Source organism: Rhinichthys klamathensis, unplaced genomic scaffold, assembly GCF_029890125.1.
Source record: "Rhinichthys klamathensis goyatoka isolate OS25496 unplaced genomic scaffold, OSU_Roscu_1.1 h1tg000144l_1, whole genome shotgun sequence".
NCBI classification, from domain to species: Eukaryota; Metazoa; Chordata; class Actinopteri; order Cypriniformes; family Leuciscidae; genus Rhinichthys; species Rhinichthys klamathensis.
This window is the reverse complement of record NW_026606679.1, coordinates 572,632-584,976: the sequence shown is the minus strand read 5'-3', so window position 1 is coordinate 584,976 and position 12,345 is coordinate 572,632. Positions and strand designations below refer to the sequence as shown.

General features: G+C 44.1%; 1 protein-coding gene across 1 annotated transcript in view; it reads left to right on the top strand.

Annotated features, from left to right (window-relative positions):
- The first annotated feature begins 200 nt into the window (after positions 1-200).
- LOC130090419 (CMP-N-acetylneuraminate-beta-galactosamide-alpha-2,3-sialyltransferase 1-like) overlaps positions 201-12,345 on the top strand; it is a 28,252-nt gene continuing 16,107 nt past the window's right edge. The window contains exon 1 of the mRNA XM_056257778.1: positions 201-473. Within this exon, the coding sequence (XP_056113753.1) occupies positions 201-473 (273 nt within the window). The remainder of the gene's footprint in view (positions 474-12,345) is intronic.

The window sequence follows — 12,345 nt, the reverse complement described above, 5'->3', positions numbered from 1 at the left end:
GGCAGCTACTGGTAATTTCTCCCAGGTATTCAAAATACAGGTAAAACACCTGTAAAAACCCCCCCCGGAAAATTCCTGCACTTTTTTGCCAGTACATTTTTAAGGATTCTTTGAGAGTGCCTAATAATAAATTGCACACTAATTTATTTTTTTCTCTTCTCAGCTGTAGGATTTTAAACCCCCTTCAACCAGCAGAAAAGATGGTTCCCTTCACTAAATGGAGATCTTCGTTCATCACAGGGCTCTTCACTTTTAGCATCTTATTTCTTTTTATGTTCTTCCAAAACGCGGTGATCTATACTTTCCTAAAAACATCAGTTGATTCCACCAAAGGAGGTCTGTGCGCTTGTGATAAATGTGTCACGGATCTGAACGATGAAGACTGGTTCTTCTTGCGGTTCAACCCCACAGTTCCACCTCTGCTGAACAGGAGAAACAGTGTGTTACAGACAGACGTCTACCGATGGTGGAAGGTACATGACGACTTTCTGGATGTCTGAAAACCAAGGGTGGGGGAGACAGCGGTTGATTTGATCACGGTTAATAAATGCCATAATTGGGTCACATTCACCCCCCCAAAAAAAAAAACCCGTGGAACCTTTTACCCCCTAAAATTTTTATTTACATAAAATGAAAAGTATCCGAAATAATAGTGAAGCAGCTTGAGATTTCACACTGCTCCAGTGTTCTGTTGAAGATCTGTATGAAGATTGGGGCCAGTAGAAAGCGCAGACATTTAAACACCATCTGGGCCTGAAGCTTTGCTGGTCTCCTGTTTTTTGAAAACACTGCTCACGTCCTCCACACAGACCTTAAGTGCAAGTTCAATAGCAGGAGGTGTGGTTGAAGATGTGTGTTGGTGTTTGTGTGAAGTGCAGATCAGAGCGGGTGTGGGGTGAGAGTCTGGGCTTTTCAAATCTACAGTAAAATACATTCAGATCCTCATACAAGATTATATCCCCACTTCACGAGTTCACACTTACATCAATTAAACAGAGTAAAGATTATGCGTATTTGGCGTGCTGTCCGGGGGGAGGGCTCCGAGCTCGGAATTTTGCCCGAACCCAGAGTACTCCCCCGTTGTTGTAAGAGTATTAGGACTATAAGTGAGGAGATGGGGTGGCGGAGGGATGCTGTTAAACTGTCAATGAACGGAGGTAAGTTTGCTGTATATGTACACAGCGCTTAACTCGTTGATTAAGCACCACTCGTGTCTAATTAGGTTTGATTATCTGAATGTGCTCCACGTGTGTTTAATTAGGTTTAATTATCTGAACGTGCTCCTCCCGAACTTTGTTAATAAAACATCATTTCTGTAAGCATCCTCTTTGGTATGACGAAGCGGTTTGAGTTTCCCAGTAAACCATGGTTTATCTTTAGTGGATAAGAATGTCCTGGTAGGAATGCATGTATTCTCATGACATGAAGGCCAAGACTGTTAATTGGTAACCCATACTCAGAATTTGTCCTCTGCATTTAACCCATCCAAGTAGTGAGTAGGGACATACACACACTGCAAACAGGTTAATTACAGGTTTAGCTGATTTCAGTTTCTGCCTGTAGGTCGGTATAAGATGAACTACAGTGATCAGAGAGATCCAAAGCTGCACGTGGGACAGAGTGATATGCATACTTTATTGTGGTTTAAAGGCCCCAATATACTTCAAGCTAAATTAAAGAACAAACTAATGTGGCGTAATTTCAAACAAAATCTGGTCGAAACAAAGTTCGCTAGGAGTTTGTTTTGGGATTTCGAAACATCTTGCCTGCAAAACACCTTCGTACTGCCATTGGTCCATGGCGATTAGGTGTGCGCGGAAGCTCCGCCTTCTTTCAAGTGGAAATCTTTTGTGGTTCAGGGCCTGTTCAGTCGGTTGCGGTCAGATGTCCGTGAGTGAAAACATTAACACACTAGAGAGCTGCTTTATAGTAGAAAATGAAGTTGTACTTCTGATGAAACGAGACACCGACACTGTTTTTCATGTTTAATATAGTAAAGCTGCCTGACTTTAAAGGGTTGGTTCACCCAAAAATGAAAATTATGTCATTAAAGTCCCCGTGAACCGGAAGTTGCAAACGACTTTTCTCCAGTGTTGTGACGTATTTCCGAGAGAAACGGAATACTAAATGAGGCAAAATAGTCGGCGTGGCTTTTTTTTTCAACTAGCACCTGATTGGATCTAGAAAAGTAGGTGTTGTCATTCAGCCTGTGTACTGTCAGTTGGAGGGGCGTGGTTACGGATGTTAAGCCGACACCAAAACCGTCAAACCTACGTCATCCAATGCAGAGGGGAGGGGAAATTTCAGATTTTGATTAAATATTACGAAGCCAAAAAATTTTTTTGTGTGGATTGACTTGCATGGATGAATTGTTCACCACAAAACGATCCATTTAGACAAACAAAGTAAGTATGATCAATTTTGAATTCATGGGGACTTTAATGACTCACCCTAATGTCATTCCAAGCCCGTAAGACCTCCGTTCATCTTCGGAACACAGTTTAAGATATTTTAGATTTAGTCCGAGAGCTTTCTGTCCCTCCTTTGAAAATGTATGTACTGTCCTTTTCCAGAAAGGAAATAAAGAAAGAAAGTTTAGTTAGAATGTTTTGAAGCATCGAAAATACATTTTGGTCCAAAAATAACAAAAACTACGACTTTATTCAGCATTGTATTGTCTTCCGGTTCTGTTGTGGATCCGCGTTCAGTGACGCTGCTGACGTAAGACGCTGCTGACGTGTGTCTGGTGCGTCCGTGTATTCGGGTTCAAATGAATATGGCGGGGCAAAAAAAAGCAAGTCTTTGTGTCGAAATCCTTAGACATGTTTGCGAAGATTGTTTTGTTTACAGCGTTCTCCCTCAGACTGTAAACGAAGCTCGGGCGCACCAGAGTCTGACCAGACACACGTCAGCAGCGTCTTACGTCAGCAGCGGCACTGAACGCGGATCCACAACAGAACCGGAAGACAATACAATGCTGAATTAAGTCGTAGTTTTTGTTATTTTTGGACCAAAATGTATTTTCGCTTCAAAACATTCTAACTAACCCACTGATGTCACATGGACTACTTTGATGTCTTTATTTCCTTTCTGGACAAGGACAGTATACCGTACATACATTTTCAATGGAGGGACAGAAAGCTCTCGGACTAAATCTAAAATATCTTAGACTGTGTTCCGAAGTCATGGGTCGTATGTGGTATTAAAAAATAAATAAAATGGCATTAAAAAGGCATTACATTTAATTTGAAGATACATGCAGAAACCCTGTTTACTGGAGTGTCGCAGAGCTCGTGCAACGTCCACATTGCTATGATCAGATTCTTTGCTTATGCTTTATTAAAGTGCTTGCTGTTTTCTCAATTTTGTTTATTTTTTTTTTATTGAGAGGAAGGCTTACAGCACAGATTTACATATTCATCTAAACACCGATCTCAGCAGTGTGGACGGCTTCAGATGTTCGATAACAGTATCGTGTGGTGACGGTCACGTATTTCGATCTTCATTTTAAATCTCTAAATCTCTTAACCTCTAAATCTCTAAATTAGGAGGGCACATCTTTCTCAGCATTGTTACACCAACTTTTTTAATGTAGAAAGTAACATTAAAAATGGTAAATTATTTCATAATGCTCTTTATATGAATTTTTTTTTGTAATTTTATAATAGTTTTCCAAACTCTTACCCATGTGCAAAAGCGAATGGGTGTTGATGCTGTTTCCTAATGAAGTTGGCCAATCATAACAGTGGCTAGTGACCAGCCTTTTCAGGCAGAGGGTCAGAATGAGGGTTGAAAATTGTTTTTGGACATTTGGACGTTTTTTTTTGTTTTTGTTTTTTTGTGAAAAAAAATTACGTTGTAAGTGAACCTCAGTGAACATATGTTTTTTTATAACATATTATATACACAGTGGGGAGAACAAGTATTTGATATACTGCCGATTTTACAAAGCATGTAAAAGTCTGTAGTTTTTATCATAGGTACTCTTCAACTGTGAGTGACGGAATCTAAAACAAAAATCCAGAAAATCACATTGTATGATTTAAGTAATTCATTTGCATTTTATTGCATAACAAGTATTTGATACATCAGAAAAGCGGACCTTAATATTTGGTACAGAAACCTTTGTTTGCAATTACAGAGATCATACGTTTCCTGTAGTTCTTGACCAGGTTTGCACACACTGCAGCAGGGATTTTGGCCCACTCCTCCATACAGACCTTCTCCAGATCCTTCAGGTTTCGGGCCTGTCGCTGGGCAATACAGACTTTCAGTTCCCTCCAAAGATTCTCTATTGGGTTCGGGTAGGGATGTCACGGTACCAAAATTCCAGTAGTCGGTACCGATACAATTAAAATTTTACGGTTCTCGGTACCAATTTCGGTACCACAGCAAAATCTGTTTGAACTTTTTTTCCAATTTATTTAACTATTTGAAAAGAAACTATTTGAAAGAAGCCCCTTTCACACAGCGCTTTGAACCCGGCAAATTGCCAGAGTGCCTTCTGTGTGAACGCAAACACGAACCGGGACTGATGCCGGGTTGGGGACCTAGTAACATTGCCGTGTTCAGACCCGGAACGCGCGCTGTGTGAACAAAAGCTGTAACCAATGCCGTGTCGTAATGATGACGCTGAAGTGAAATGAAAGCAGGCTAGTGAAACGGTATGTAATGCGGTAGTTTATGATCGAATCAGAGAAAAAAATGCACAAGCGTGGTTTCTCCAGAGAGAAATCGCAGCTCATAAGCAAACTATACACGTTGCTGAGACATTCCATGTCACATCGATGTCACGTGTCTTTACGGAACATGCACGGGTTGTGTGTGAACGCGCTCTCTGATTCCGGCAAATCACTGGCAGTGTGAATGAAGCAAAATCAAACGAACCTGGGTCAAATCCCGGGTCGCTTTATCCGTGTATTATCTGGAATCTCTGTGTGAAAGGGGCTAGAGACAAGCAGAACATGCAGGGTTAATATTTAAATAGTCTACCGAATATACCCGGTACTACAGTACCGGTACTTTGACAACACTAATTTACACACATGGCTCTTTTCATCCTTTCTTATCAACAAGTGGATTTACAGCCACCACATCAGCAGCGCCGCCGGTCGCCAATGTCTCAGCGCTTTCATGAAGAGGACGCAACTTCACGCCCTTCGTGCATGCATGCGCGTCCAGAACCGGGTTTGACCGGGTACTCGGTGCCACCGGTACTTGGTACCGTGACGTTTAATTTTTTTTTAGTACCGAAGTATCGAATATTTTGACAACACTAGGTTCAGGTCTGGAGACTGGCTAGGCCACTCCAGGACCTTGAGATGCTTCTTACGGAGCCACTCCTTAGTTGCCCTTGCTGTGTGTTTTGGGTCGTTGTCATGCTGGAAGACCCAGCCACGACCCACCTTCAGTGCTCTTACTGAGGGAGGGAAGGAGGTTGTTGGCCAAGATCTCACGATACATGGCCCCATCCATCCTCCCCTCAATACGGTGCAGTCGGCCTGTCCTCTTTGCAGAAAAGCATCCCCAAAGATGGATGTTTCCACCTCCATGCTTCACGGTTGGGATGGTGTTCTTGGGGTTGTACTCATCCTTCTTCCTCCGAACACGGCGAGTGGAGTTTAGACCAAAAAGCTCTATTTTTGTCTCATCAGACCACATGACCTTCTCCCATTCCTCCTCTGGATCATCCAGATGGTCATTGGCAAACTTCAGATGGGCCTGGATATGCGCTGGCTTGAGCAGGGGGACTTTGCGTGTGCTGCAGGATTTTAATCCTTGATGGCGTAGTGTGTTACTAAGGGTTTTCTTTGAGACTGGTCCCAGCTCTCTTCAGGTCATTGACCAGGTCCTGCCGTGTATGCCCCACGAGGTGAGATCTTGCATGGAGCCCCAGACCGAGGGAGATTGACCGTCATCTTGAACTTCTTCAATTTTCTAATGATTGCGCCAACTGTTGTTGCCTTCTCACCAAGCTGCTTGCCTATTGTCCTGTAGCCCATCCCAGCCTTGTGCAGGTCCACAATTTTATCTGATGTCCTTACACAGCTCTCTGGTCTTGGCCATTGTGGAGAGGTTTGAGTCTGTTTGATTGAGTCTTCTTTGTTGTTTAACAGCGGTTGGCATCCAACATTAATGGTGCATTTCCGCCACCTACGGTACTGGTGTGGACCGGAGATCAATAAAGCCCCTTTCACACAGAGATTCCGGAAAATACACGGATAAAGCGACCCAGGATTTGACCCGGGTTCGTTTGATTTTGGTTCATTCACACTGCCAGTGATTTTCCGGAATCAGAGAGTGCGTTCACACACAACCCGTAAAAATCCCGTAAAGACACGTGACATCGATGTGACATGTAATGTCTCAGCAGCGTGTATAGTTTGCTTATGAGCTGCGATTTCTCTCTGGAGAAACCACGCTTGTGCATTTTCTTTGCTGATTCGATCATAAACTAGCGCATTACGTACCGTTTCACTAGCCTGCTTTCACTTCACTTCAGCGTCATCATTACGACACTGCATTGGTTACGGCTTTTGTTCACACAGCGCGCGTTCCGGGACTGATCCCGGCAATGTTACTAGGTCCCCAACCTGGCATCGATCCAGGCATCAATCCCGGGTCGTGTTTGCGTTCACACAGAAGGCGTTCTGGCAATTTCCCGGCAATTTCCCGGGATCAACGCGCTGTGTGAAAGGGGCTCTAATAAACCATAAAAAAAAAATATATATATAAAAAAATAAAATAATAATAATTAAAAAATATATATATGTATGTGTATATACACTCACTGGCCACTTTATTAGGTACCCCATGCTAGTAACGGGTTGGACCCCCTTTTGCCTTCAGAACTGCCTCAATTCTTCGTGGCATAGATTCAACAAGGTGCTGGAAGCATTCCTCAGGGACTTTGGTCCATATTGACATGATGGCATCACACAGTTGCCGCAGATTTGTCGGCTGCACATCCATGATGCGAATCTCCCGTTCCAGCACATCCCAAAGATGCTCTATTGGGTTGAGATCTGGTGACTGTGGAGGCCATTTTAGTACAGTGAACTCATTGTCATGTTCAAGAAACCAATTTGAAATGATTAGAGCTTTGTGACATGGTGGAAGTAGCCATCAGAGGATGGGTACATGGTGGCCATAAAGGGATGGACATGGTCAGAAACAATGCTCAGGTAGGCCGTGGCATTTAAACGATGCCCAATTGGCACTAAGGGGCCTAAAGTGTGCCAGGAAAACATCCCCCACACCATTACACCACCACCACCAGCCTGCACAGTGGTAACAAGGCATGATGGTTCCATGTTCTCATTCTGTTTACGCCAAATTCTGACTCTAACATCTGAATGTCTCAACAGAAATCGAAACTCATCAGACCAGGCAACATTTTTCCAGTCTTCAACTGTTCAATTTTGGTGAGCTCTTGCAAATTGTAGCCTCTTTTTCCTATTTGTAGTGGAGATGAGTGGTACCCGGTGGAGTCTTCTGCTGTTGTAGCCCATCCGCCTCAAGGTTGTGCGTGTTGTGGCTTCACAAATGCTTTGCTGCATACCTCGGTTGTAACGAGTGGTTATTCCAGTCAAAGTTGCTCTTCTATCAGCTCGAACCAGTCTGGCCATTCTCCTCTGACCTCTGGCATCAACAAGGCATTTCCGCCCACAGAACTGCCGCTCACTGGATGTTTTTTCTTTTTCGGACCATTCTCTGTAAACCCTAGAGATGGTTGTGCGTGAAAATCCCAGTAGATTAGCAGTTTCTGAAATACTCAGACCAGCCCTTCTGGCACCAACAATCATGCCACGTTCAAAGTTACTCAAATCAACTTTCTTCCCCATACTGATGCTCGGTTTGAACTGCAGGAGATTGTCTTGACCATGTCTACATGCCTAAATGCACTGAGTTGCCGCCATGTGATTAGCTGCTTAGAAATTAAGTGTTAACGAGCAGTTGGACAGGTGTACCTAATAAAGTGGCCGGTGAGTGTATATGTCCTTTCTACCAGTCTTGTTTCCTTTAAGAATCGAAATAACAGTGTACTCATTTCATTTAATGACTTCCCCAGCAATTCCCTAAGTGAATTCCCTTTCCCCCCCTAACCTTCGTATGCCCTCTCTCATCTTTAACCTTTCCCTCTCATATTTCTGACACTCAAAAAGCACGTTCCACCGATTCAATATTATCACAAAATTCACACCTACCTGATATGAGCTTACCCATTATATGTAAATACTTATTTAACCCACAATGTCCTGTTCTTAACCTAGTGAAGATATTTCCCTTTCTCCTCTGCATCCCATTGAACCTGCCATTTGTTTTATTAATTTTTGACCAGATTTGGGCTTTGGCTTCTGCTTTACTAATTGAAATTGCCATTTCAACAGCTTCCCGTTTACTAGCTTGTTTTGCCAATCTATCTACAGTTTAATTGCCCTTCACCCCCACATGTGCTGGAACCCAATCAAACTTTACCCTTACCCCTATCTGACAAATCTGTGAATGAAGTTCTAGTACTTCATATATTATGTCTTGCTTGTGACTTAAATGATTGCACACTCTTCAGAACTGCACTAGAGTCTGAACATATGACAACTTTTGCTGGTTTAACTTCCTCAACCCACTGAAATGCCAACCGAAATGCCAACCAAACTGCCACCAACTCCACGGTGAATACTGATAAATTATCAGAGAGTCTCTTCTGCTGCTTTACTCCCATCTTTGGTACACTGAAAGCAGATCCAGTTTTTCCAGACTCAGGGTCTTTAGACCCATCTGTGAATATGACCAAATAGTCTCTATACTTGTTATTCATCCTATCACAAAATACCTGACATACATCCACCCCGACTCTACTCCTTGAGTGACTATTTAAAATCTCAAGATCCACACAAGTCTGCCAAAGAAGCCAAGGCGGTCTAACTGACAGCGGAACTGTTGGGCTAAATTCCTTTCCCTCTAGTCCCATCTCTTTTCCAAAAGCATCACCCACCCATCCAAAACTCTGACTTTAACCCTTTCATGCTCCCAGCATACCTGCATAACTGCTCTTGTGGGGTGAGACCTACCATGTCCTTGCATGTTTGCTCAATAGTTGGCTGCCAACTGTTCCCTTCTTATTTGCAGAGGCATCTCACCCATTTCCACCTGAATTGCCACTGCAGATGACGTATGAAACGCCCCAGTACATATTCTTAGTGCTTGTGTTTGTACAACACCCAATTTGGCCAATGTGGTTCTAGCTGCATCTCTATATGCCATGCAACCATAATCTATTACCGATTTAATCAGTGCATCATACACTGCTCAAAAAAAAAAAGGGAACGTTTAAACAACACAATGTAACTCCAAGTCAATCACACTTCTGTGAAACCAAACTGTCCACTTAGGAAGCAATACTGATTGACAATCAATTTCCCATGCTGTTGTGCAAATGGAATAGACAACAGGTCGAAATTATAGGCAATTAGCAAGACACCCCCAATAAAGGAGTGGTTCTACAGGTGGTGACCACAGACCACTTCTCAGTTCCCATGCTTTCTGGCTGATGTTTTGGTCACTTTTGTATGCTGGCGGTGCTTTCACTCTAGTACTAGCATGAGACTGAGTCTACAACCCATACAAGTGGCTCAGGTAGTCCAGCTCATCCAGGATGGCACATCAATGCGAGCTGTGGCAAGAAGGTTTGCTGTGTCTGTCAGCGTAGTGTCCAGAGCATGGAGGCGCTACCAGGAGACAGGCCAGTACATCAGGAGATATGGAGGAGGCCGTAGGAGGGCAACAACCCAGCAGCAGGACCGCTACCTCAGCCTTTGTGCAAGGAGGAGCACTGCCAGAACCCTGCAAAAAGACCTCCAACAGGCCACAAATGTGCATGTGTCTGCTCAGACGGTCAGAAACAGACTCCATGAGGGTGGTATGAAGGCCCGACGTCCACAGGTGGGGGTTGTGCTTACAGCCCAACACCGTGCAGGACGTTTAGCATTTGCCAGGGAACACCAAGATTGGCAAATTAGCCACTGGCGCCCTGTGCTCTTCACAGATGAAAGCAGGTTCACTCTAAACACGTGACAGAGTGAAGAACGTTCTGCTGCCTGCTTTCATCAGTGAAGAGCACTGCTACTATTCAGCAGGTGTTCTCTGGCAAATGCCAAACGTCCTGCACGGTGTTGGGCTGTAAGCACAACCCCCACCTGTGGACGTCGGGCCTTCATACCACCCTCATGGAGTCTGTTTCTGACCGTTGAGCAGACACATGCACATTTGTGGCCTGCTGGAGGTCATTTTGCAGGGCTCTGGCAGTGCTCCTTCTGCTCCTCCTTGCACAAAGGCTGAGGTAGCGGTCCTGCTGCTGGGTTGTTGCCCTCCTACGGCCTCCTCCATATCTCCTGATGTACTGGCCTGTCTCCTGGTAGCGCCTCCATGCTCTGGACACTACGCTGACAGACACAGCAAACCTTCTTGCCACAGCTCGCATTGATGTGCCATCCTGGATGAGCTGCACTACCTGAGCCACTTGTGTGGGTTGTAGACTCCGTCTCATGCTAGTACTAGAGTGAAAGCACCACCAGCATACAAAAGTGACCAAAACATCAGCCAGAAAGCATGGGAACTGAGAAGTGGTCTGTGGTCACCAGTGTTGGGCAGTAACGCGTTACTTTTGACAGTAACTAATACTGTAACACATTACTTTTAAAATAAATTAACTCCGTTACCGTTACCATATGGCGCGTTGTCCATTACTTTTTTAAATTAATTAGTTGCTGGAGCGGCTGAGAAGTGTGCGCTGTCATTACACAGTACGAGAGCACTGAAGAGACTGCTAGCATTATACAGAGCGAGAGGACACCTGAGGACACATAACAAACTCACTGGACACTGGCTGAGTTGTTTACGTACACGTGAGGCAGCGCGAGCATGGAGATTACAAGCTGCACGGAGAGCGCTGAGGACTTGATGCGCATTTAAAACCAGACAGCGAAACGGTATGAATACAGAACACTTAAGTACACATTGCCATATCATTATAAAGTAATTCATTTTTTGACTAGATGCTGCATCAGCAGAGAAAGAACAGAAGCTTGCCGTCGAGTCTGAGAGGAATAACATTAGTAACGGCTAACTTACCTCAAGCGATTAAAGGAACGTGTTTGCGTTCACACAGAAGGCGTTCTGGCAATTTCCCGGCAATTTCCCGGGATCAACGCGCTGTGTGAAAGGGGCTCTAATAAACCATAAAAAAAAAATATATATATAAAAAAATAAAATAATAATAATTAAAAAATATATATATGTATGTGTATATACACTCACCGGCCACTTTATTAGGTACCCCATGCTAGTAACGGGTTGGACCCCCTTTTGCCTTCAGAACTGCCTCAATTCTTCGTGGCATAGATTCAACAAGGTGCTGGAAGCATTCCTCAGGGACTTTGGTCCATATTGACATGATGGCATCACACAGTTGCCGCAGATTTGTCGGCTGCACATCCATGATGCGAATCTCCCGTTCCAGCACATCCCAAAGATGCTCTATTGGGTTGAGATCTGGTGACTGTGGAGGCCATTTTAGTACAGTGAACTCATTGTCATGTTCAAGAAACCAATTTGAAATGATTAGAGCTTTGTGACATGGTGGAAGTAGCCATCAGAGGATGGGTACATGGTGGCCATAAAGGGATGGACATGGTCAGAAACAATGCTCAGGTAGGCCGTGGCATTTAAACGATGCCCAATTGGCACTAAGGGGCCTAAAGTGTGCCAGGAAAACATCCCCCACACCATTACACCACCACCACCAGCCTGCACAGTGGTAACAAGGCATGATGGTTCCATGTTCTCATTCTGTTTACGCCAAATTCTGACTCTAACATCTGAATGTCTCAACAGAAATCGAAACTCATCAGACCAGGCAACATTTTTCCAGTCTTCAACTGTTCAATTTTGGTGAGCTCTTGCAAATTGTAGCCTCTTTTTCCTATTTGTAGTGGAGATGAGTGGTACCCGGTGGAGTCTTCTGCTGTTGTAGCCCATCCGCCTCAAGGTTGTGCGTGTTGTGGCTTCACAAATGCTTTGCTGCATACCTCGGTTGTAACGAGTGGTTATTCCAGTCAAAGTTGCTCTTCTATCAGCTCGAACCAGTCTGGCCATTCTCCTCTGACCTCTGGCATCAACAAGGCATTTCCGCCCACAGAACTGCCGCTCACTGGATGTTTTTTCTTTTTCGGACCATTCTCTGTAAACCCTAGAGATGGTTGTGCGTGAAAATCCCAGTAGATTAGCAGTTTCTGAAATACTCAGACCAGCCCTTCTGGCACCAACAATCATGCCACGTTCAAAGTT